The 21481-nt window shown below is 33.3% G+C and overlaps 1 protein-coding gene across 16 annotated transcripts in view; it reads right to left on the bottom strand.

Moving 5' to 3' along the window:
• Nucleotides 1–537: 537 nt before the first annotated feature.
• Nucleotides 538–21481, bottom strand: part of LOC129807826 (protein abrupt) — a 169800-nt gene continuing 148856 nt past the window's right edge. For 4 of the 16 annotated variants that reach the window (XM_055857347.1, XM_055857348.1, XM_055857350.1 and 1 more), the window contains 2 exons: nucleotides 14255–14767; nucleotides 10086–11860 (listed from right to left, as the gene is read on the bottom strand). In XM_055857347.1, coding sequence (XP_055713322.1) covers nucleotides 11256–11860; nucleotides 14255–14767 — 1118 coding nt within the window. In that variant the 3' untranslated portion in view covers nucleotides 10086–11255. Of the gene's footprint in view, nucleotides 1134–6908; nucleotides 7427–10085; nucleotides 11861–14254; nucleotides 14768–18603; nucleotides 19379–21481 lie in introns of those variants that run through there. The other 12 variants (XM_055857358.1, XM_055857354.1, XM_055857353.1 and 9 more) reach the window with 7 other exon arrangements.

Here is a 21481-nt window from a genome sequence, read left to right on the forward strand (position 1 = left end):
GTTTACTCATTAAAGGTTAGGATCAACATAACCTAAAAGTCGTAGATCAATTCTTGGTAATTGAGATGAATAAGGTTTAAAGTTCCTGCCTATTAGGAAAGAAATCCTTTCAATGATGTTTGTTGAGTTTTTGCAAAATGCAAAAATTTGGTTATGTTACGTACGATTAACATAACCTAAAAATCCAAGAAACATTTTTTGCTAAGCAAAAAACCATACTGCTGCCGCAAGGTCTTCTAAAACAAATGTAAAGTAACGATGTTTGATGTAATTTTATCAAAAAGACTTCGTCCAGAGAGGTTAAACCGATGATAAAATTTAAAAATATCTTGCTTAATCTGGAGTAGAAGTTTTTTGAAAGTGTTCTAAATTTTTTAAAGTAAAGAAACCTCAATTAGCAAACTTCTTAGCAAGATTATTTCTTTTAGAAAAACAAAAATAAAATCTTATTATAGGTTATATTATTTTTAGGTTATCCCTTAATTGAAAATAACCTCTATTTTAGGAAATTCCTCCCCATACCTTCTCAATTTTAAAAACAGCAACGTTCGTCAATATTCCTTTCAAAGTTCTTTATAATTAAATCGAACTACAATATTCTTTTTTTAATATCTTGTCATGAAAATACCCGTGATTTTTTAACCATTATACTGAGGTAATTAATGAGTTTTAAAACGTAAAAAGAAGAAATAAAAGGAGCCACCTATGAGGAGCTTCAAGCAAATTTGTACATGAAAATTTACATACTACTGTATTGCTCTATGAAATATTGTGCATTTTTTCTCCTTCTAAATATTTTTTTTCTTTTAAAAAATTCACTTTTCCCACAAAACTATTATTATCTTTTTTCAAAAGCAGGAAAATGTCAACTGCATTTTTTTGTATGGACGAAAATGCACATTGTGGATGGAAAGTTTGTGTACCCGTTCAAGAATTCCATCGACTCTGAATTGCTTTAAATAGAAAAGTCATTCAAAAAGTCTATTTGGTTGGTTGTATTCTGTTCCCTGAGTCTCCTTATTTCTTTACAATTTATTCTGTTTGCTCACTTTATTTCCATTCAATTGCTAAACTTTACTGGCTGAGAATGTATTGTTATTTCCTTTTTTTGTAGAACTATTGTACTTAAAATGCTGGCAAAGAAAAAAGTTCATAATATGGCAATTGTTTAGTGAAAATATTCATAATTTACAAATGATTGATTGGCAATAAATTAAGTTTTTTCTTTACAAATTCTTAGTATCATAATAAAAAAAATGGAAGCTGTTCGAGGGGGAAAATTCAACAAACGGGAAGCACTTAGATCAATATTGGAAGTACTTGGGTTGATTTAAAATAAAAATCTTTCTGACAAATAAACTGGGTTGAGGGTGGATTCAGTAACTCCTGAGAATTGTCAGTGATGAGTTTTGGAGTGAGAAAAGTCATGGGAGTTTTTGTTGTGTTAGCTCAAAAATTGAGAAAGTATCCTTTTCTTTTTTATGTGTCCTTGTTCTTCCAGATTTTATAACCAGTGACTTTCTCACTGATGAGACTTATCATGATATTTTCAAGAATTCTCTTGACTAATTTCACTACCATTTCTCACATGAAAATTCTCACTTATGCATTTGATTTTCGCTTTCAGAGCCTATCTGGCATACAAATGAGAATTGTCATACCAAGAAAAATCGATGAGTTAAGTCATGAGTTAAAATATGACTTAAATAACTTTACAAAATGCAAAATGACTCACTCGGAAGCAACTCGGTTAAGCCAAGTTCAGCAACATCAGCTAAAAGTTGCCTACTTTAAAGCTTTCGGCTCTATTCAAAATACGAAAATTATCAAATGACAATTCTCACATAATAAATTATTGTATGATAATTGTCATACAACAATTTTCACAAATGCTTTATAGAGATTCATCATGAGTCATTTAACACTGGTTGTCGCAGTTATGTTGCTCATCTCAAAGCTTTTGATTCTGTTCTCCATGACAATTGTCATATTACTTGTCATATGACAAAGATCATTTGACAATTCTCACGAATGCCTTATTTAAAATAACAAAAATTGATTTGACCGCCAGCTATAGCAGAAAGGTGATTTATTTGAGAGTTTTCGATTCTGTTCTCGTATGATAATTCTCATATGACTTATTATATGACAAATGACAATTATCATCCGATAATTCACACAAATGCCTCATTCAGAATCATAACGATTGCTCTAACGTCAGTTGCCGTAGTTAAGTTGTTTATTCAAAAGTTTTTGATTCTGTTCTCATATGACAATTCTCATATGACAATTATCATAAGAAAATTCTCACATGTGACTGACAGATTTATAACAAATGATTTAAAGTCAGCTGCCACAGTAAGAGGTTTTTATTAGAAAAAAACATTTTAGTATTATTCATCTCATGTGATAATTGTCATATGACAATTTTCACAAATGCCTGATTTAGGATCACAACGATTGATCTAACGCCAGTTAAGTTGTTTATTCGACAGTTTTCCATTTAATTTTCACACGACAATTCTCACGAACTCCTCATTCAGAATTACAACGATTGATGATCTAACGCCAACTACTGCAGTAAAGTTGTTTACTTGAGCGCTATCAATTCTGTTCTTGTATGAGAATTCTCATATGACTTATTATATGACAATGCTCATAAATGCTTCACTCCGAAACCGAATCATTGTGATAGATCCAACATCAACTGCCGCGGTTCGGTTTCTTATTTAAAAGCTTTCGATTCTGTTCTCATATGACTTATTACACTGTGCAACAGCCAAAAATGGAATGGAAAATAATGAGTAGTTTCTTGTTCCTTGGTATGTCCTGAACATTTCTCCCGAAGAAACTTGTGGTCCATCACGTCAAGTTTCTGAGATATCTTAAGAAAAAGATCTTTAAGAAATTTTTCGAAATATTTGAAAAAAAATTGTTTATAATCAATAACGGTACATCCTAGGATGTTGGTATCAAAGGATAACTCAAGGATGTGTAGAGCAGGATTTAAGGACATTTTTCCTGGAACATCGCATATCCCTATCACTAATTTTTTTAGATTTGTTTCATAAACTCCTAAATGTCCTCCAAATCCATGAAAAGGATTCGTGGGACGACTTGAATCCTTTACAAAAATAGTCTCCTGAATATCATAGGTTCGTAAAATATACCGTTATCCAGAAATTACGTATTTGAATGACTTATGAACCACAGAATTTTCTCTCAAAAACTCATTATTTTATTTCATATCTTAACAACATGCACTATAAAGCCAATAAGACCTCGATATGGCATCGATCGGGCTCAAATTTTAATATGTTTTAGCTGGGCCTTAGATCTTTCGATCAATACTAAACATAAGGTCCGCCGACCCCCTCTGACCCGAGCTAAAAGGGTCCAAAAAAAAATTCTTCAAAAGGCCATAACTCCCGTTCTAATTGTCAGAATTTAAAAAGCGAAGGCGTTTTGGAAAGCTCTCCTGGAATGCAACTTCTCCTTCTAACATCGCAAGTTCGTAAAACTACCGCTAGTGACGCTATTATCAAAATGAAGGCTTCTCAATTTTCTAAGTTAAATAACTCAAAAATTCCTTTGTGCATCGGGCAGAAATTTTAGTATGTTTAGCCGCAGATTATACCTATCAAACAAAACAATACTTAAGTCGATCCATAACCCCTGACCCGAGCTATAAGGGGTCAAAGTTCGAATATTGACCGGCCTCTATCTCCAGTTCTAATTAACATATCAACCTAAATTTTGGCTTTTTGGTTTTGTCTCATGAACACTTTCAGATGGAAGTTCAAAAAGTCACCACAGGTGGCGCTGCGATAGCGTCAAAATTCATCGAAATTCAAACTCATTTTTTCAAGGTGTGCAAGTTGTGCAAGTTAATCAATAGAACCGGAGATATGAGGGATCAAAGTTCACGAAATTCAAAACATCATATCTTCTGTGCTTTCTGAGCGAATTTGATGAATGAGGGCGCACATTAAAGGTCTCACAAAAAGGACAAAATTCTGTTACCACCATTACACATAAAATTGGGAATTGTAAAGAATTTTATAAAATCCCTAAATCACTAGCAAGCGGCTTTCAAACGTTAGAGGGAAGTTTTTCCAAAACTCGGCATCGCAAAAATTGAAGAAGGTGTTTTCACGGGTCCTGACATCCGAAAGTTGGAAAAGGATTCAATTTTGAGAAATTCTTTGCTGCCAGATGAAAAAATTGCATGAGAATCGGTTAAAAATGTAATTTACCATTGTTTGGGAGGCACCAGGACAGAAATTGCCGAAAATCTTGTGCAAAAACATAATTCCAGCATTTAAAAAAGTGGATGTGAATATATCACTGAAAATCCACTTCCTGTATTGTCACTTTGATGTTTTTTAAGACAAAAATCAACAGAATCTGATGAGCACGCAATAAAATACCATCAATTCGTTGCACCTTACGAAAAATGGTACAAAAGCAAGAATCTTGATTCTCTTTTGTCATAAATGTGATGGATGGTGGATTAAAAAGAAAATAAAACTTATGAGACATTAGAATTTATTTGTAGAAGATATGAAATAAAATAATGAATTTTTGAGAGAAAATTCTGTGGTTCATAAGTCATTCAAATACGTAATTTCTGGATAACGGTATATTTTACGAACCTATGATATTCAGGAGACTATTTTTGTAAAGGATTCAAGTCGTCCCACGAATCCTTTTCATGGATTTGGAGGACATTTAGGAGTTTATGAAACAAATCTAAAAAAATTAGGGATAGGGATATGCGATGTTCCAGGAAAAATGTCCTTAAATCCTGCTCTACACATCCTTGAGTTATCCTTTGATACGAACATCCTAGGATGTACCGTTATTGATTATAAACAATTTTTTTTCAAATATTTCGAAAAATTTCTTAAAGATCTTTTTCTTAAGATATCTCAGAAACTTGACGTGATGGACCACAAGTTTCTTCGGGAGAAATGTTCAGGACATACCAAGGAACAAGAAACTACTCATTATTTTCCATCCCAAGAAAAAAAGTTTCATTTTGTTGCACTGTGTTATATGACAAATATCATATGGCGATTTTCACAACTGAGAATTCTCACAGGAGACTCATTCTGAATCACAACGATTAATTTCATTTAACTAATTAATAGAAGCCGGCTGTCGAAGTTATTTTTTCGAAAACTCTCGATTATATTCTCATATGACAATTCTCATATGACTTATTATATGACAATTTCCATTTGACATTTCTCACAGATTCTTCACTCCGAAACCAAATCACTGCGATTGATCTAACATCAGCTGCCGCAGTTGAGTTGCTTATTTAAAAGTTTTCGATTCTGTTCTCATACGATATTTGTCATATGATTTAATACATGACAAATATCATATGACAATTCTCATAAACGCCTCATTACGAATCACAACGACTGACTTCAAGCTAAATACATTAGAACATTTGTTTACTTGTGAGCTTGCGGTTCTCTTCTCATATGACAATTGTCATATGATTTGTTATATGACAATTGTCACAAATTGCGATTCCATTCTCATATGACAATTGTCACAAATGACTCACTGAGAAGCGACACGATTTAGGTTATGCCAGCTGCCCTAATTATTTATTCGAAACCTCTCCGATCTATTTCCGTATGACAATTCTCCTACGACAATTCTCATAGATATTCAGAATCCACCCCCTTGTTATCACTTAAAATCACTGTAACTGGTGATGTTTAACACTTAAAAAATAATATTAAGAAGTGATGAAAATAATTAATAATTATATGCAAAAGTAATAAGAATATCTCTCGTTTCTTTTCTTTTGAGGTAGAAAAATTGGATTTGTTCAGAATATATTTTCTTGTTTTTTATAATCTCTTCTATTTTTTAAATATTTCTTTATCTTCTTTTTAATAGAAAATGTTAATTACTACAACTATTTATGACATGTTATATTAAGTTTTTTTATTGTGGTATTCTATCGGTTTTTTCTTCTCTTGTTTTATTTATTTAAAAAAAAATATTTTAAAGTGTAAAAAAACTGAGTTTGTTGAGGTATATCATTTTCAGGGGATATTGCAACAGGCTTGATATCAAAAAATTTGCATTTCTCGTCATTTTCTCAATCTCTTGTGGTAGTTTTGTTTTGTTTCATTATTTCACTTGTTTTTTTTTTAATTATTCAAAATTACATTCTATATACATTATGCTTCTACTTTATTTAGCGCATCCGTCTTTTAAACTCACTCTAAAATTCCCTTCATTATCTCTTGTTTTTTTTTCTTTTAATAAATTTTACTTGCTACCCAAGTGGCAAGAAGATTTCCCCAAAAAATATTCAAGAAAATAAAAGTGTCTACATGCAAATACGAAATGAATCGTATTTAAATGGCACGGTTGATTCTCAATTAAAATTAGAAAAATTTCATTTATATCATCCTCAATTTATAAAAACAAATAAATTAATTAAATTAAGAAAAAAATTGTTTTGCATGCTTCTAGTCTTCATTTCTCGAACAAGGTGTTTTTATTTTTAAAATTTTCAAAAGAACAAATTTTCTTGAGGATAATTTTTCACTACGCGATCTCTAATCTTTTTTTTCATCTTGCAATATTTTCTTTTTTTTTGTTAATTCTTTTTGTAACAAACAACATGAATAGCACATTGGTAAAATACACTAATATTCTCTCTTTCTGTTCAGCTACATTGTATTCAGTTTCTTTTATTTTTTTCATGTTTGAAAATCGTATATTTAAGTCCGTATACTAAATATTTTTTTAAATCGATTATGCGTACGTTTTTTTTAAACTGGGATTTCTCTTATCAGCTTCTTTCCCAATGTTCTCATATCTTTTTTTGTTGTGTTTTTTGTCTTCTGCATTTATCAATCAATATCTTAGCGTTAGAATATCAATACATGTATAATATTTGTTTTTTTTCATAAAAATTGGTATACAACTTAAGGCTTCCTCAAGTAATGTTGAGAGTTAATCTTTCGGCTTTGAAAGATTCTCTCGCACGTATAACTTTTATTTAATGTCCCTGGAGGTATCTCATTTTTAGCTTTGTCTTCTTGCTGATCTTCTTACTTCTATTAAATAGTTTTTTTTTTAGAATTGGGTGGAATTTCTCTGAAGGGAATACTTCTTATGACTGTGGACAAGAACTTCTATCACTTATGATTGCTTTTCTTTTTTTTTTTTTAACTTGGTTGACTTTATTCTGATATTTTTTAGCTTTTTGTAAGTTTCTATATTTCAGAAATAATTCATTCTAATAGACTGCGCACAATTAAAACGGCACTGAAATTCCATAGGATTTCAATTGGTATTTTAAGTTGATTATTATTGTGTTTCTCACATGAATTATAACGTTAAGTTATAAAAAAACGATGCGCAACCGCTTTTAAAGAAATGTTTCCTTTAAAAAAATATTATAGGGCTGTAAAACTTTAGGAGGACAGTATAAATGTATGAAGTACTAAAATATAACCGTTTTTTATATTTTTAGAACAATGAAAATAAATTTAGAGATTAATAAAAACATTTTTTTCCAACGATAAAATATAAAATATTAGATGAGATCATATATTCTGTCAGTAGAAGAGGTAAAAAGTTTGGAGTGGTATATCTCAGCTCCTGATGAACATAATTGGATGAGTGAACTATTGTTGGAAAGCTTGGTTCATTAGCTTTCAGAATCTGGTATATGTAATTGGCTATGGGTAAATCATGGTCATCCAGAACCATTTATGTCGAAGAAGACACTTTTTGCAGCGTCATTTTTGACCATGTACTGCTGGGACCAGGAGTGACCCACAATTCTCGCACTTGGACTGTTCGTTAGAGGAACTCAAAGGGTATAATTTGTAGAAGAAACTTTTTTTTTGAACATCTTACTTTTTTTTATTCATCGACTTTTGCAAGAATTTTAAAATGTTAAACGCAAGGAAAAAATTGCAGAAATCCTTCTATTCCATTTTCTGGACAAACTAATGAAGATATCGACTTGGAATGTTCTGAGTACCCCCCCATAAGTTGATCCAAGGAATCCAAATGTCACTTCAATTTCATCCCCACGTCTATCCTTCCCCTCCAGAAATCACTCCTTTAGGAATATCTCAAGAACCAGACCATCGATGCATTTCATTTTGGGATATGTTTTAGAGAGTATCCTGGCGGACATTTCATTCATACATCTCAAAGACGTCCGACCTCTTCTTCTTGCACTTGCTAATAATCTGGTTAGAAGAGCAGAATTTCTTCTGATCAATTTTCTGACCAAAGAGACAAAGTTAGCGACTTTTATTGTTCTGAGTACCCCCCCATAAGTCAATCTAAGGAATCGAAACAACACATGCATTTGCCTCTCATCCCACTCCTTCTCCTCCAGAAACCACTCTTTTGGGAATATCTCACGAAATAAACCATCGATCCTTTTCATATTTGGATATGTTTTTGACATGGCCAAGGCGGACATTTCGTCCTCAGACACCAATATCATCCAGGAATTTATTCTTGGAATCTAGAAAATAAGTGTTTAAACTTTTGTACCAGTGAATTTCAACATAAAAGAAATACTTAACCAAGTAAAAATTGAATAAGCTTGTAAAAAAATTTAAGATCTATCAAATAAACTACATTCTGTCTAAATCCGTTAAAAATACACTCCCTTACGCAGTCTATTAATTGGCCTTAGAAATTCCAAGAATAAATTCCTGGATGATATTGGTGTCTGAGGACGAAATGTCCACCTTGGCCATGTCAAAAACATATCCAAATATGAAAAGGATCGATGGTTTATTTCGTGAGATATTCCCAAAAGAGTGGTTTCTGGAGGAGAAGGAGTGGGATGAGAGGCAAATGCATGTGTTGTTTCGATTCCTTAGATTGACTTATGGGGGGGTACTCAGAACAATAAAAGTCGCTAACTTTGTCTCTTTGGTCAGAAAATTGATCAGAAGAAATTCTGCTCTTCTAACCAGATTATTAGCAAGTGCAAGAAGAAGAGGTCGGACGTCTTTGAGATGTATGAATGAAATGTCCGCCAGGATACTCTCTAAAACATATCCCAAAATGAAATGCATCGATGGTCTGGTTCTTGAGATATTCCTAAAGGAGTGATTTCTGGAGGGGAAGGATAGACGTGGGGATGAAATTGAAGTGACATTTGGATTCCTTGGATCAACTTATGGGGGGGTACTCAGAACATTCCAAGTCGATATCTTCATTAGTTTGTCCAGAAAATGGAATAGAAGGATTTCTGCAATTTTTTCCTTGCGTTTAACATTTTAAAATTCTTGCAAAAGTCGATGAATAAAAAAAAGTAAGATGTTCAAAAAAAAAAGTTTCTTCTACAAATTATACCCTTTGAGTTCCTCTAACGAACAGTCCAAGTGCGAGAATTGTGGGTCACTCCTGGTCCCAGCAGTACATGGTCAAAAATGACGCTGCAAAAAGTGTCTTCTTCGACATAAATGGTTCTGGATGACCATGATTTACCCATAGCCAATTACATATACCAGATTCTGAAAGCTAATGAACCAAGCTTTCCAACAATAGTTCACTCATCCAATTATGTTCATCAGGAGCTGAGATATACCACTCCAAACTTTTTACCTCTTCTACTGACAGAATATATGATCTCATCTAATATTAACTATTAAATATTCACTGTGAAGTACTTTATTTAGCACATGCATGTACTAAATCAAATAAGATGACACAGAAATTTATTAGAAGAATTTTCTTTTGAATATTTCTTTCCAGTCATAAAATATTTATTATTATATATTTACTGTGAAGTTTTTTTAGCACATGCATGTACTAAAATATAAGAGCATTTATTGGCATTTACTCTTAATCAAGTTGAGTATAAATGACTAGAAATTTGATTGATAAACTAGAAATTGGAACAGAAGAAGGTCTCTTGTATTTAAACTATTTTAGACCTTTTAAGATATTTAAATCTGTACTAATTTTGAAATTAATGTATTTTTTCCATTCGTAGAATATGTATTATCATATATATTCAATTCAATATTCAATATATTTCTCCTCAAATAATGCTTGGCTGCGGCTGCCGCCGACTTACCACGACCGATCTTATCAGGTAAACGGCAGAAACCCTGAATCCCAAATTGTTTAAGCCAAAAATGTATGAAAGTTTTACAATTTATGTTTACAATTACAATTTAAATTGCTGATGAATGGATATCGTTGCGTGAGGAAGGGGCAACGCAACGATTATTTACTATAAAACTTAATGTTTAGCACGTACATGTACTAAAAAAGATGATATTGAAATTAACAGATTTTATGAAAATTGAGTAAAAGAATAGGAATTTTATTTACTTCTTTTGAACTATTTTAAACCGTTTAAGATATTGAAGACTGTACTAAATTGTTCAAGATCAGTCATTTTTCATCAATCAATCATGAAATGCTTGTTGCAAAATGCATAACTATTTTTCACTTTCATTATCTGTCTTCAAAATCGGAAATTGTGTATTAACCTCAAAATAGCAGATAGAAAAATTGCCGATTGACTGACGAAATATCAATACTTTCAGGATAATAAATTTTAAGTAATTTTTCTCCCTTTGTTATGATTTTTTAGTATTTGTACTAGAAAAAATGTGGGGTCAATAAACATCGATTACGTTTAAAATTCAATACACTGCTTTCAACTCAATATTTTCTTCTTTACCATCATTTGTAGTTGATAAATTTCTATCGGTAGTGGCTTTAGTACATGCGTGTGCTAAAATTTTAGTTCTAGCTCATCCTCATGATTTTTGTTACTAAACCTTTTTTCATTGATTTTGTGTTAATTCAATAGACTTTTTTTTTAAATGTCTGAGATTTAGTACAGAAATGAAGTTCTAAATTTAAAAGTTCTTGATATTTTAAAAACCATAAACGTTGGAAAGAATTATAAATAACTAGTTTCTAATTTCCGTCCTCCGGCTCATTCTTTAAATTTTGTTTTACGGCTTCACTGAAAATTTCTCAATTTTCATCTTTCTGATTTGGGTCATGTACTAAAAATTTAGTTTCTCCCAAAATAATATTTTTTTCACTGGAATAAATATTTTTAAAAATATGGTTTGTAATAAAATACTTTGAATTACCAAATATTTGATCCAATTTCTCTTTCGAATGGAAATCAAAATTGTGCGCAGCCCATTATCCAGATTTTTCTAAATTCTATGGTAAATTCAAGCCTTCCTAAAATTGTCCACAGTTTTTTACGAATTTCCCACACCCTCATCGTCTGAGTAGCTACCCTCTTCCCCTGAACTATTGTCCCCATCATTGGACAAATTGGCAGCTGGTGTCTGAGTATTCTCCGTGCCCAAGTCCATTGGTTCCTCATCATCTCGCTTAATCTCAAGCGATCGCTCTGGTTCTCTCTTCCCCGACGGCTCAATGGTCACACTGCTGTTGTGCTGAATCTTCCCAATGATGTCCAAACTGTTGGCCTGATTGTTGATCTTGTGCAAATCCAACTGCGACGGCAACAAGCCTGGCGGCAATTTGTCCAGTCCATGACCCATGGCACCCAATTGGGCCATCTTGGCGGCATGCAGGGCCGCAGCCGCCTGCTCCTGACTTATTCCCATCCCTGAAAGAGTCTCCCTCATCATCCAGTCCGAGCCCAGCAAGCTTTTTGGGATCTTACCAAATGTATTCTCCGTGATGAATTGCAAGTATGTGTCGAGGATGGCAGAGCCAGTTGCAGCACTACTGCCCAACTGGCCTCCGTGGGAGTCTTTTGAAATGGATTCATTGCTTTTGGGTGTAAGAGCTCCATGTCGTACTCTTGTTATTGTCGTATTCGGATGGTTGAAAGCTGCAAAGATATTTTTGCATAAGGTTCAAATTCACTTTGAAAGTGGATACAACACTGTGATTGGTCGAAAATGACCTTCAATCATTCCTTTTGATTATTTTTCAAAGTTTAAAGCTAAATAAACTGTAGAAAGTGTATTTATTAATGGATTGGGGCAAATTTGGACTCGTTAGAATGGTCTTGGAATCTTTGAATTCTAAGTGGTTTTAAACCGGTAATAAACCGATGGTGAACCGGTTTTAAACTGACAATTAATTTTGAACCGAAATCGCATTGCATTATGGTGCTCTTTTAATGAGAAATGAAAAGGAGATATCTTTTCCTTAATATTTTTTTTAGTACATGTCTGTTCTCAAATGCATCTGCATTATCGACTTTTCTTTCTTTTGGTTCCTGTCTCGACAGTTTTGGAACACAAAGAGGACTGAGAAAAATATTAGTACAGTCATGTACTAAAAAAAGTTGAAGTGGAAGATTTCCTCTTTTCATTTCTTATTGGAATAGCACCATTACTCTGGCGTTATTAATGGCTGTTTTTTAGGTGATCTATAAATCGGTTCAATTCCGTTGTGACCCGGTAAACACAAATTTTCAAAAAATGTGCGATTTTTAAAACCTAAAGTTTAGACTAAATATTTTGAGAAATTAAGTAAAGGATTTTAGAAAAATTAAGAGGAAGATTTTAAAGAGATTTTAAAGAGGAAGCATTTCTTGCTCTGTGGATCTGGTTTTTTGTATGTTTCACGTCTTTATTAAATGCATTTCTAACTTCCGTGGAACGTTTTCATGTTTTTTTTTGTTTTTCAAAATGATTCAGCATTTCCCGAAACATTTTCATGCTTCCATGGTTATTGGACGTATTTCTACATTTTTGAAGACGTTTCCGCGTTCCTTTAAAAGTTACAGTATTTTTGGATGCTTTCAGGAGATTTACTATTAGACATTTACTGTGAAGTATTTTATTTAGCACATGTATGTACTAAATCAAATAAGATGACAGAAATTTATTAGAAGAATTTTCTTTTGAATATTTCTTTCCAGTCATAAAATATTTATTATTTTATATTTACTGTGAAGTTTTTTAGCACATGTATGTACTAAAATATGAACTTTTATTGGAATTTACTCTTAATCAAATTGAGTATTAATGACTAGAAATTTGATTGATGAACAAGAAATTGGAAGAGAAGAAGGTCTCTTGTATTTGTACTACTTTAGACCTTTTAAAATATTCAAATCTGTACTAATTTTGAAATTAATGTAAATTTTTTCCATTCAAAATCAAAATCGAAAATTGCGTATTAACCTCAAAATAGTAGATAGGAACAGAAACGTTTTCGTGTTTGTTAGATGCGTTCCCGCTTTTTTTGTACGGTGTTCGTGTTTTCTTGAATGCTTTTTTTTCATGAATTTCGTATTTATTGAATGCGTTCCAGATTTTTCTTTGGCAATTCAGTTTTTTGTGTATACATTTCAGCTTTTCATGGTACCTTACTGTGTTTCTTGGATTTAGTTCTGTGTTTATGGATATATTTCTGCAGTTTTTTTTTTTTTTTTTTTTGTAAAACTGCCTCATCAGATACGCTTTCATGCCTTTTTGCAAACATTTTCGTATTTCCCGAATAAGTTTCGGCGTTTCCTGAAATATTTTTTGTGAATACGCTTTTTAGTTTTTTGACGTTTTCGTGTTTCGTAGATGCTTTTTAGATTTTTTGATTTTTTTCACATTTCATAGACATAGACTAACTTTTGTGTTTATAGAAACGTTTCCGAGTTTTTTGTAAAATTTCTTCCGTTTTTTCGGTTGCGCTTAAGTTTTTCTAGGGAGATTTAAGTAATTCTTGAACGTGTGTTAAAACAGTTCCGTATTTCTTGAATCCGGCCGCGAGATCGTAGATGTGGTTCCATGTTTCATAAAACCTTTTTGTGATTCTTAGTTGCATTCCTACGCTTCCTGAAACATCTCCGTGCTTCTTGAATGAGTTTACAAAGTTTACGCATTTCTAGAAATGTTTCTGATTTCTTTTTGTAAAGTTTCAGTATTTCTTGGATGTTGGATGAACGAGACATTTCTTATCCCCCAATGGGACCATCGCCGTCTTATCGTTGTTAGCTAACCTCCAGAGCAAAACTACGCAAAAACTCATTCATGATTTTTTCAGCGATTTTAAAGAAATTTTACACAAGAAATCCAAGAGATCAATGGTTTTGACGGGAAAGGCAGGGGTAGAGAAAAATTAAGGTTGACTTATGAGGGGGGTCATCGAAGACCCCAAGTCGTTATCTCTACCCGTTTAGAAAGAAGAAAATCTCAAACTTTGCAAAGGATCAAGGGATTTTCGACCTTTCCAGTGATTGTACCCTCCCTGTTCCCATAATTTCAAATTAAGTCACCTGCCGGTGACATCCTCATCATACCATCTAGGTATCGATTGGTATTGCTGTTGTTGTTGTTGTGGGCCGCACTGCCCACTGTGAGATCCTCAGGGTCATTGTCCATGTCGCCCAGGTTGCTATCATCGCCCGGAGTACGGAGTTCCAGCTTCATGTCGTTGCGCCTGGTACCGCTAGTGGGCGATGCTCTGGCACGCAATTCAGCCGGTGATACCTTAACACCCGCCTTGGCCAACAATCGACTGGCCAGTTCGGGATCAAAGGGACTGGGCATGGGCAGTACAGGGAGATCCTTGGTGGAGATGCCACGATGCTGACGTGACATGTGAGAATGGAGGGAGTTGCGGGATTTGGCTACAGTTCCACACAGAACACACCGATATCCTGGACAAACTGTATGCTTGTCCTCCAGATGGGTTCGCAATGTGTGAGCTGATCTGTAGATTTTGCCACACTTTGGACATGGTCTGGGATCAGTGGCTCGAACTCGTACATCCAGGGAACGACGAACCCCTGAAAAGACATTAAAAAGACCAAAATTGTCCAAAATCAAATCCTTCTCTTTCTTCTTCAGAGATTCCTTCTCTTTCCTAGAGATCAAACAATCATATCTTTCATCTTATCTTGCGCTATATTTCTTCGACAGAATTTACATGAGTTACAAGTATCTATTACATTTGGGGAGCACTCCAAATGGTCTCCAAGAAGAAAAAGCTTGGGATGGAATTGCAATTTATGCACATACAATTATTGAATTTAGTAAAATAATTCCACCTTTTACACTCCACAAAAATGGATTATCTACAGAAATTATCTGTTTTAGTACTATATGCATATCGTACAGAGATAAATAATTTCTAAATTATGCAATTGAGTGACATTATTAAGTGTCTTTTTTTTATTAGGAACCTGTTTCATCTGGCTCATCTTGCCTGGGATGAGCTTCAATACAACTTCGTCTTCCTTCATAATTTATTTTTTATCAACAAATTACACATAAATTCACGAAAGACTGAAGATTTTCGTTTATAGACTTTTGCCTGATGATTGATGGACATTGGTGGACATGAGTTCATTTTTCAAGTTGGATTTTCAGGGATAACTCCAACAGAGGTATTTTTATTTGGGGTAAAATAAAGTTGAGACACTATTTTTAACACTACAGGGATTCTTTGAGACTTTTTTTGTAAGGAACAGAGGCTTGAACTGAAGCATCTTCGAGATACTCCTCCCATAAATATGTTTAAGGTGTCATTCGGAAATTAGAAATATTGTGAAAATCATTGTAAGAGTCGTTATCGCCTAACTATAATTGTGTCTCACAGAGCAAAAGTGGGCTGTTTTAATAAGGTAATACAGGGGCATGACATTTCCTATGTTTCTCATATGTTTCTAGCGAACCGAAAAAAACTTTTGAGTTTATTAGCTGTTTTCTCTCATTGTAGAATGAATTAGCAAAATATACTAATACAAAATAAAAGCAAATTTATTAAGGAAGAAGCAACCGAAAACCCCAAATTGGCAACCTACGTAGTTTTACAGATATCTCCTGAAATGTGTACGAAAACAGAGAAAAAATTACACTAAAACCGGTCACATTTTTCAGAGCTGATGTCACTCCGAGGTAATACGTATACGATAGGTACATAACCCGTTTATTACCGGTTGATTTCCGTTTGAAAACGATTCAGATCTATAATAAGAATTCCAAAACCTTTCCAATGGTCCTATACTTAGACCAATCGGTTGAGTAATGCACAGAAAAAACGATCTTTAAACATTGACCTTGAAAAATCCGTAATAATTAAAGGAACGTTATTTTTTTAAACCTGTAAAACGTGTCCTAAAACCAATGTGTTTTCAACATCCTACAGGATAGCCCAAGAAAAAAAATAGATAGAAATCTTGCAAAGAAAATGACTCAATCTTAGTACGATTTTCTGTAGAGGAAAACGGGGCAGATTAGCCAACCATTGAATTTTTTCTTTGTCTATAATTTATGGACAATATTTTTGAATCAGATTGATAAATATTTCAATGGATACGATGGGACTTATTTACTGTAAATATTCAGTAGTTTGCTTAATATTAGAAGACAACTTTGACTAATTCTGCCTCGATCTTCCTTGTTAGAATCTTTCTCACAGAAGGTTTACTATTATTAATCTATCGAGATTTTTGTATCATAACGAAATCACATTACAATGTTCTCGTACTGAAAATTTTTCTAAGTCCATTTTACATCGCCCAGGAGCGGCAACTCACAGTGTGGATCTTTCGTGTTCCCTGATTTTTTTTAAAGGAAAAAACTGATGTATTTTGTGTATTTTATTGCGTTTTATCACATGAAAAAATCCTGTTGAGGTTTAGTTCAGTTTTATTTCTTTGCACCAGGCGGGACTTGAACTCCCAACTACGAGAGCCAAGCCAGTGATCTTATCTTACCGCTAAAAAGCTGACAGGAGATTTTACCAGCTACTTCATGAAGTTAAGAAGAGCTACTTCAGAAGGTTAGAAGAACATCTTTGTTGTTTCGCAAAAAAAAATTTAAATGGAGAGTAAGATATTCTTGGAATTTTGGAGAAATAATCACGAGTCATGCGCTACGCACAAAGTTTCCGAGTTTTGTAAATGCTTGACATTTCTATGAGAGTGAGTCATGTCTAGTTGTATTTATCTCGCTCACTCTCATAAGTAATTTTGCAAACAAGTGAACAAAACAAAAGTTGTGGCGTTATGAGCAACGCACAATAAATTTTGTTTTGTAAACATGTTTTCGGAACTGCCTGTGAGAGTGAGCGAGATGACTAGATTTAGATTTCACTCACTCTCACTGAAATATAAAAAACATGTTAACAAAACATAAATTATTGTACGTTGGGCACTATGAGCAACACATAATAAATTTTGTTTCATTTTGACTAGTACGAGGTTTCTCTCAATCTTATTGAAATGTCAAGCAACTAATTACAAAAGTTATTGTGCGCTGAGCATAATGAGAAATGGAACAACAACGTTTGTTTTATTAACGTGTTTGCGAAAGTGTATAAGAGTGAGCGAGATGACCAGACCTAGGTTTCATTCACTCCCACTGAAATGTGAAAACATTGTTTACAAAAAAACAGTTTTAGCCCAATGTGAATAATGCCCAACGCACAATAACTTTTGTTTGTAAACATGTTTTCAAAATTTCCATGAGAATGAGCGAGATGACTAGATCTATGTTTCATTCACTCTCATTGAAATGTCAAAAACATGTTTACTAAACAAAAGTTATTGTGCGCCGTGCTTTATGTTAAGTTTTGTATAATAAGTTTTGTTTTGTAAATATGTTTTTGACATTTCAATTAGAGTGAGTGAGATATAGATCTAATCATCTCCCTCACTCTCACAGGAAATTTTGCAATCATGTTTACAAACAGAACTTATTGTGCGCTGGGCATAATTCCAAGCAAACAATAAATTTTGTTTTGTAAACATGTTTTTGACTTTTCAGTGTTAGTGAATGAAATCTAGATCTAGTCATCTCACTCACTCTTGTATAGAATTTTGAAAATATGTTTGCAAAAAAGTTATAGCGCATTGTGAATAAAGCCCAATGCACAATGACTTTTGTTTTGTAAACATGTTTTGACATTTCAGTGAGAGTGAGTGAGATCTAGATCTAGTCACCTCGCTTACTCTTGTAGGCAGTTGCGAAAAGATGTTTACAAAACAAAAAATGGATGTACGCAAAATTTGTTTGTTGTTTGTTAAAATTCAGATTTTAAAATAGTTTTGAAAGAGCAGAGTAATAAAATGCTAAAATATAGAATAGACTTACGGTTTTTAAAGTCCTAGTCAAATGTTATGCCTCAGTAATTTGACATTTTCACAAAATTTTTGAGCAAAAATTAATATTCGTTTATTGCGAATATTACTTTATAGTTCAATTTGGAAAAATATAATATTCACTAATTATATTTGCGATTTTTAAATCAGTTCAAGGGTATTTTTTGACTAAGGACAAGGACATTTCCGTATTGTTGGGTGGGTCACTAAAAATCTGAAGGTTATATCTCGAACCGTTTGAACTCTATTTCTAACAAAGAACAGACGGACATGATAATCACTGAGAGAAATTCGAAAAAGTTAAAATAACATTCCGGAAATGTTTATTTTACCCTGCAGTATTGATCCGAAATCTGTGTAAATATTACCCTTTTTAGGTGTATTGGGGGTTAAAGTTACCCTTCTTTCATGTTAATTTTACCCTTAAAAAGGTGTAAAATTAACATTAAAGAATGTAGATATATTTTTACACCTAAAAAGTGTTAAAGTTATGAGGAAAAAAAAGTTAATCGCACCCTCTTTTTTTCTCAATGATGGACTTTCTCACTTCACAATTTAATCAAAAAAGGTCATTCATGGAGAAATAAGTATTAAGGAAATGTGAAAAAAGAACTCTCCACCAATTACCGAAATTCCCTCTCTTTTTGTCAAGGCTTCTGGTCAGACCCCCCCTATACCTTTGTCATAATTGAGACGCTCAGAGCAAAAGTGGATTGTTTTAATAGGGAAATGCTTACAAAGGAGGCCACTTTTGCTCTGAGCGTCTCAATTAAGGGAATTCCTATTGGGCTTTGGTGTCAATAATACTGCGTGGGATGACGACCAAGGAGCAGGACTATTTAAAGTCGGGCATGGTGAGGAAGGGTCCACCACCAGAGGATCGCATGGCCTTCATCTTGAGCCACTGCATGGCATGTTTGAGTCGCATATGATTGCGCACAGAATTGGGATGGGCAAAGCGCCGGCTGCACTGAATCACCGGACAAACGGGACTGTCCCGGGGATAGTGACGGTCCAGATGTTGACGGAACAGCCGTGGCTCCAGTGGCACCTGACACAGTGGACAGGGCACATTGTACGTGTCGCTGGACGGTGTTGGAACATCAGGCTGTGGCAGGTAGAGATCCGACTGTGGAAACTGTGGCGGCTGCTGCTGAGACATGGCCGGGCCGGACATATCGGGCTTTAGTGAGGACACCCCTGAGCCAAATGAGGCCGTGGAGTCACGCGACGGGCAGCGTTCATCCTCTGTCTCTCTTTTGATCACCACTGGTACACCTTGCTGGTGGACATCTGCAACCGGGCATTAGGATTGCAGCGTTAGATGATAGCCGTCAATGTCCGACCCTGATCTCATTTTTAGCATCAACGCCCGAACTGATCTCTTCACATTAAAGAGGAAGAATCTTTTTTTTTTTGCTTTAACATTCAACAATTTCTTAGTTCTTTCCACATTTCGAGAGTTTTTTTTTGACATTCTTAAAACTCTCGCAAAATTTCAGTCTTTCCGATTGAATAGTCCGATTGGTTTATCTTTTGGTTTAATGCTTTTTTTTGTTTTACAATTAAATTTTGATTCATCAGTTCTAGTTACCAGTTCTCTCAAACAACTCTCTTCATCTTTTCTTTGGCTCTTGAGAACGTTAAATGCATCATTTGATCACGGTCGTGTTAAGATTTACTAAAAAAATGCATATAATACTAAACATCATTTGCAAACTCTTTTTTTTGGCATACTTTCTAACAACAACTCTGCAAATTAAAATAGCAAAACTCAGGACAATCTACTTAAAAAAAATAATATATCAAAGAATTTATCATAAAATAAATTACTAAAGCATAATAAAGGGCGGGAAGGGCATTTTCAGTGATTAGGGTCAAATAACTCTTAATTGGTCATACCATACTTTCTGGCCAGGTGGCTAAAATTGATGATTTTAAGTAAAGTCCAATATAAAAATATCATAAAATCATTATTGGATACTGTCCTTAAAGGAAAAGATATAGAACCCATTTAAATCTCAGTCAAAAATATTAAATACCTTATAAAAGAAGATGTGAACATTTCATAAAAATCGCTAAGAATTTTGTTAGGTTCCGAAAAATTTTATACCTATCACAAGAAAATATTTTTCATTTTTGATTGAAGTGAGGAGTTTAATAAAGATTTCTTTTTACATTTTTATACATAAATCCGCATGGCCAATTAGTGGAAACAAGTCTCAGATATTTCTACACTTTCTGGCACCCAATTTTTACAAATCGTCGGTTGCGTCTACCTCTGTCGTATCTGCATTTGTTTTGTATCTGCTTTCGTTGCAAGCTATAATACAGACGTCCCTTCTTGCGTGAAATGCTGACACAAAAGAAATGCAGATACGACAGATGTAGAAGCAATCGACGAAATGTTAAAGAATTCAAGTTTGAGAAATATTTTATGGATAATTTTGTAAAATTTTTAAGTGAATTTAGAAAAGGATCAATCATTGTAAAAACGAGTTAGAATTTTAGTTGAATTCCTAAAAATTAAACGATTATCGTAGTAGTGTTTTATTATAAAACAAATTACTACGATTATCCTGTGTAATGTAGTGAAAGTATCACCATAGTCGTAGTAGTATTTCCAACGATTATTGTAGGAAAGTTATTTTTTTAAATTTGAAATTAAAAATTAATTTCAACTTTATCGTTGAAAAACACAACGATTATTACTTTATTTTTGAGAATTTAAACAGGAAATTTCAACTCGTTTTTACTAAATATGCCAATTATTTTTTCAAGAATAAACGTAGTAATTGCAATATTAGATTTTTAATAATTAAATTTTTATTAATTGATATAAATATTACTACGATAATAGTTGCCAAAATTACTACGATCACTGTTGGAAATATTACAATGATAATCATTGAAAATAGTGCCATGATAACCATTAGAAATATTTTTACGATTACTGTAGGAAATATTACCATTATAATCGTCGGAAATATTACTACGACAGTCGTTGCAATTATTATACAATTTCTGGAAATATCAACATGATAATCGTTGGACCATTTCCTACGATTATCATTGGAAATATAACCACAATAAATAATTGTTGTTGTTGACAATAGCTAGAAATAGTACCTAATCGTTGGAGATATTGCTAGACTTATCATTGGAAATATCACCATGATAATCGTTAGAAATATTTCTACAATTATTTTTGAAAATATTACCACGTTAAACATTAGAATATTGATACGATTGTCATCGGAAATTTTACTACGATAATCGTTGCATATATTATTATAATTATCATTAGAAATATTACCGTGATAATCATTGCAGATAATACTACGATAGTCGTTGCAATTATTAAACAATTTCTGGAAATATTAACATGATAATCGA

Source organism: Phlebotomus papatasi, chromosome 3 (assembly GCF_024763615.1).
Source record: "Phlebotomus papatasi isolate M1 chromosome 3, Ppap_2.1, whole genome shotgun sequence".
NCBI lineage: Eukaryota > Metazoa > Arthropoda > Insecta > Diptera > Psychodidae > Phlebotomus > Phlebotomus papatasi.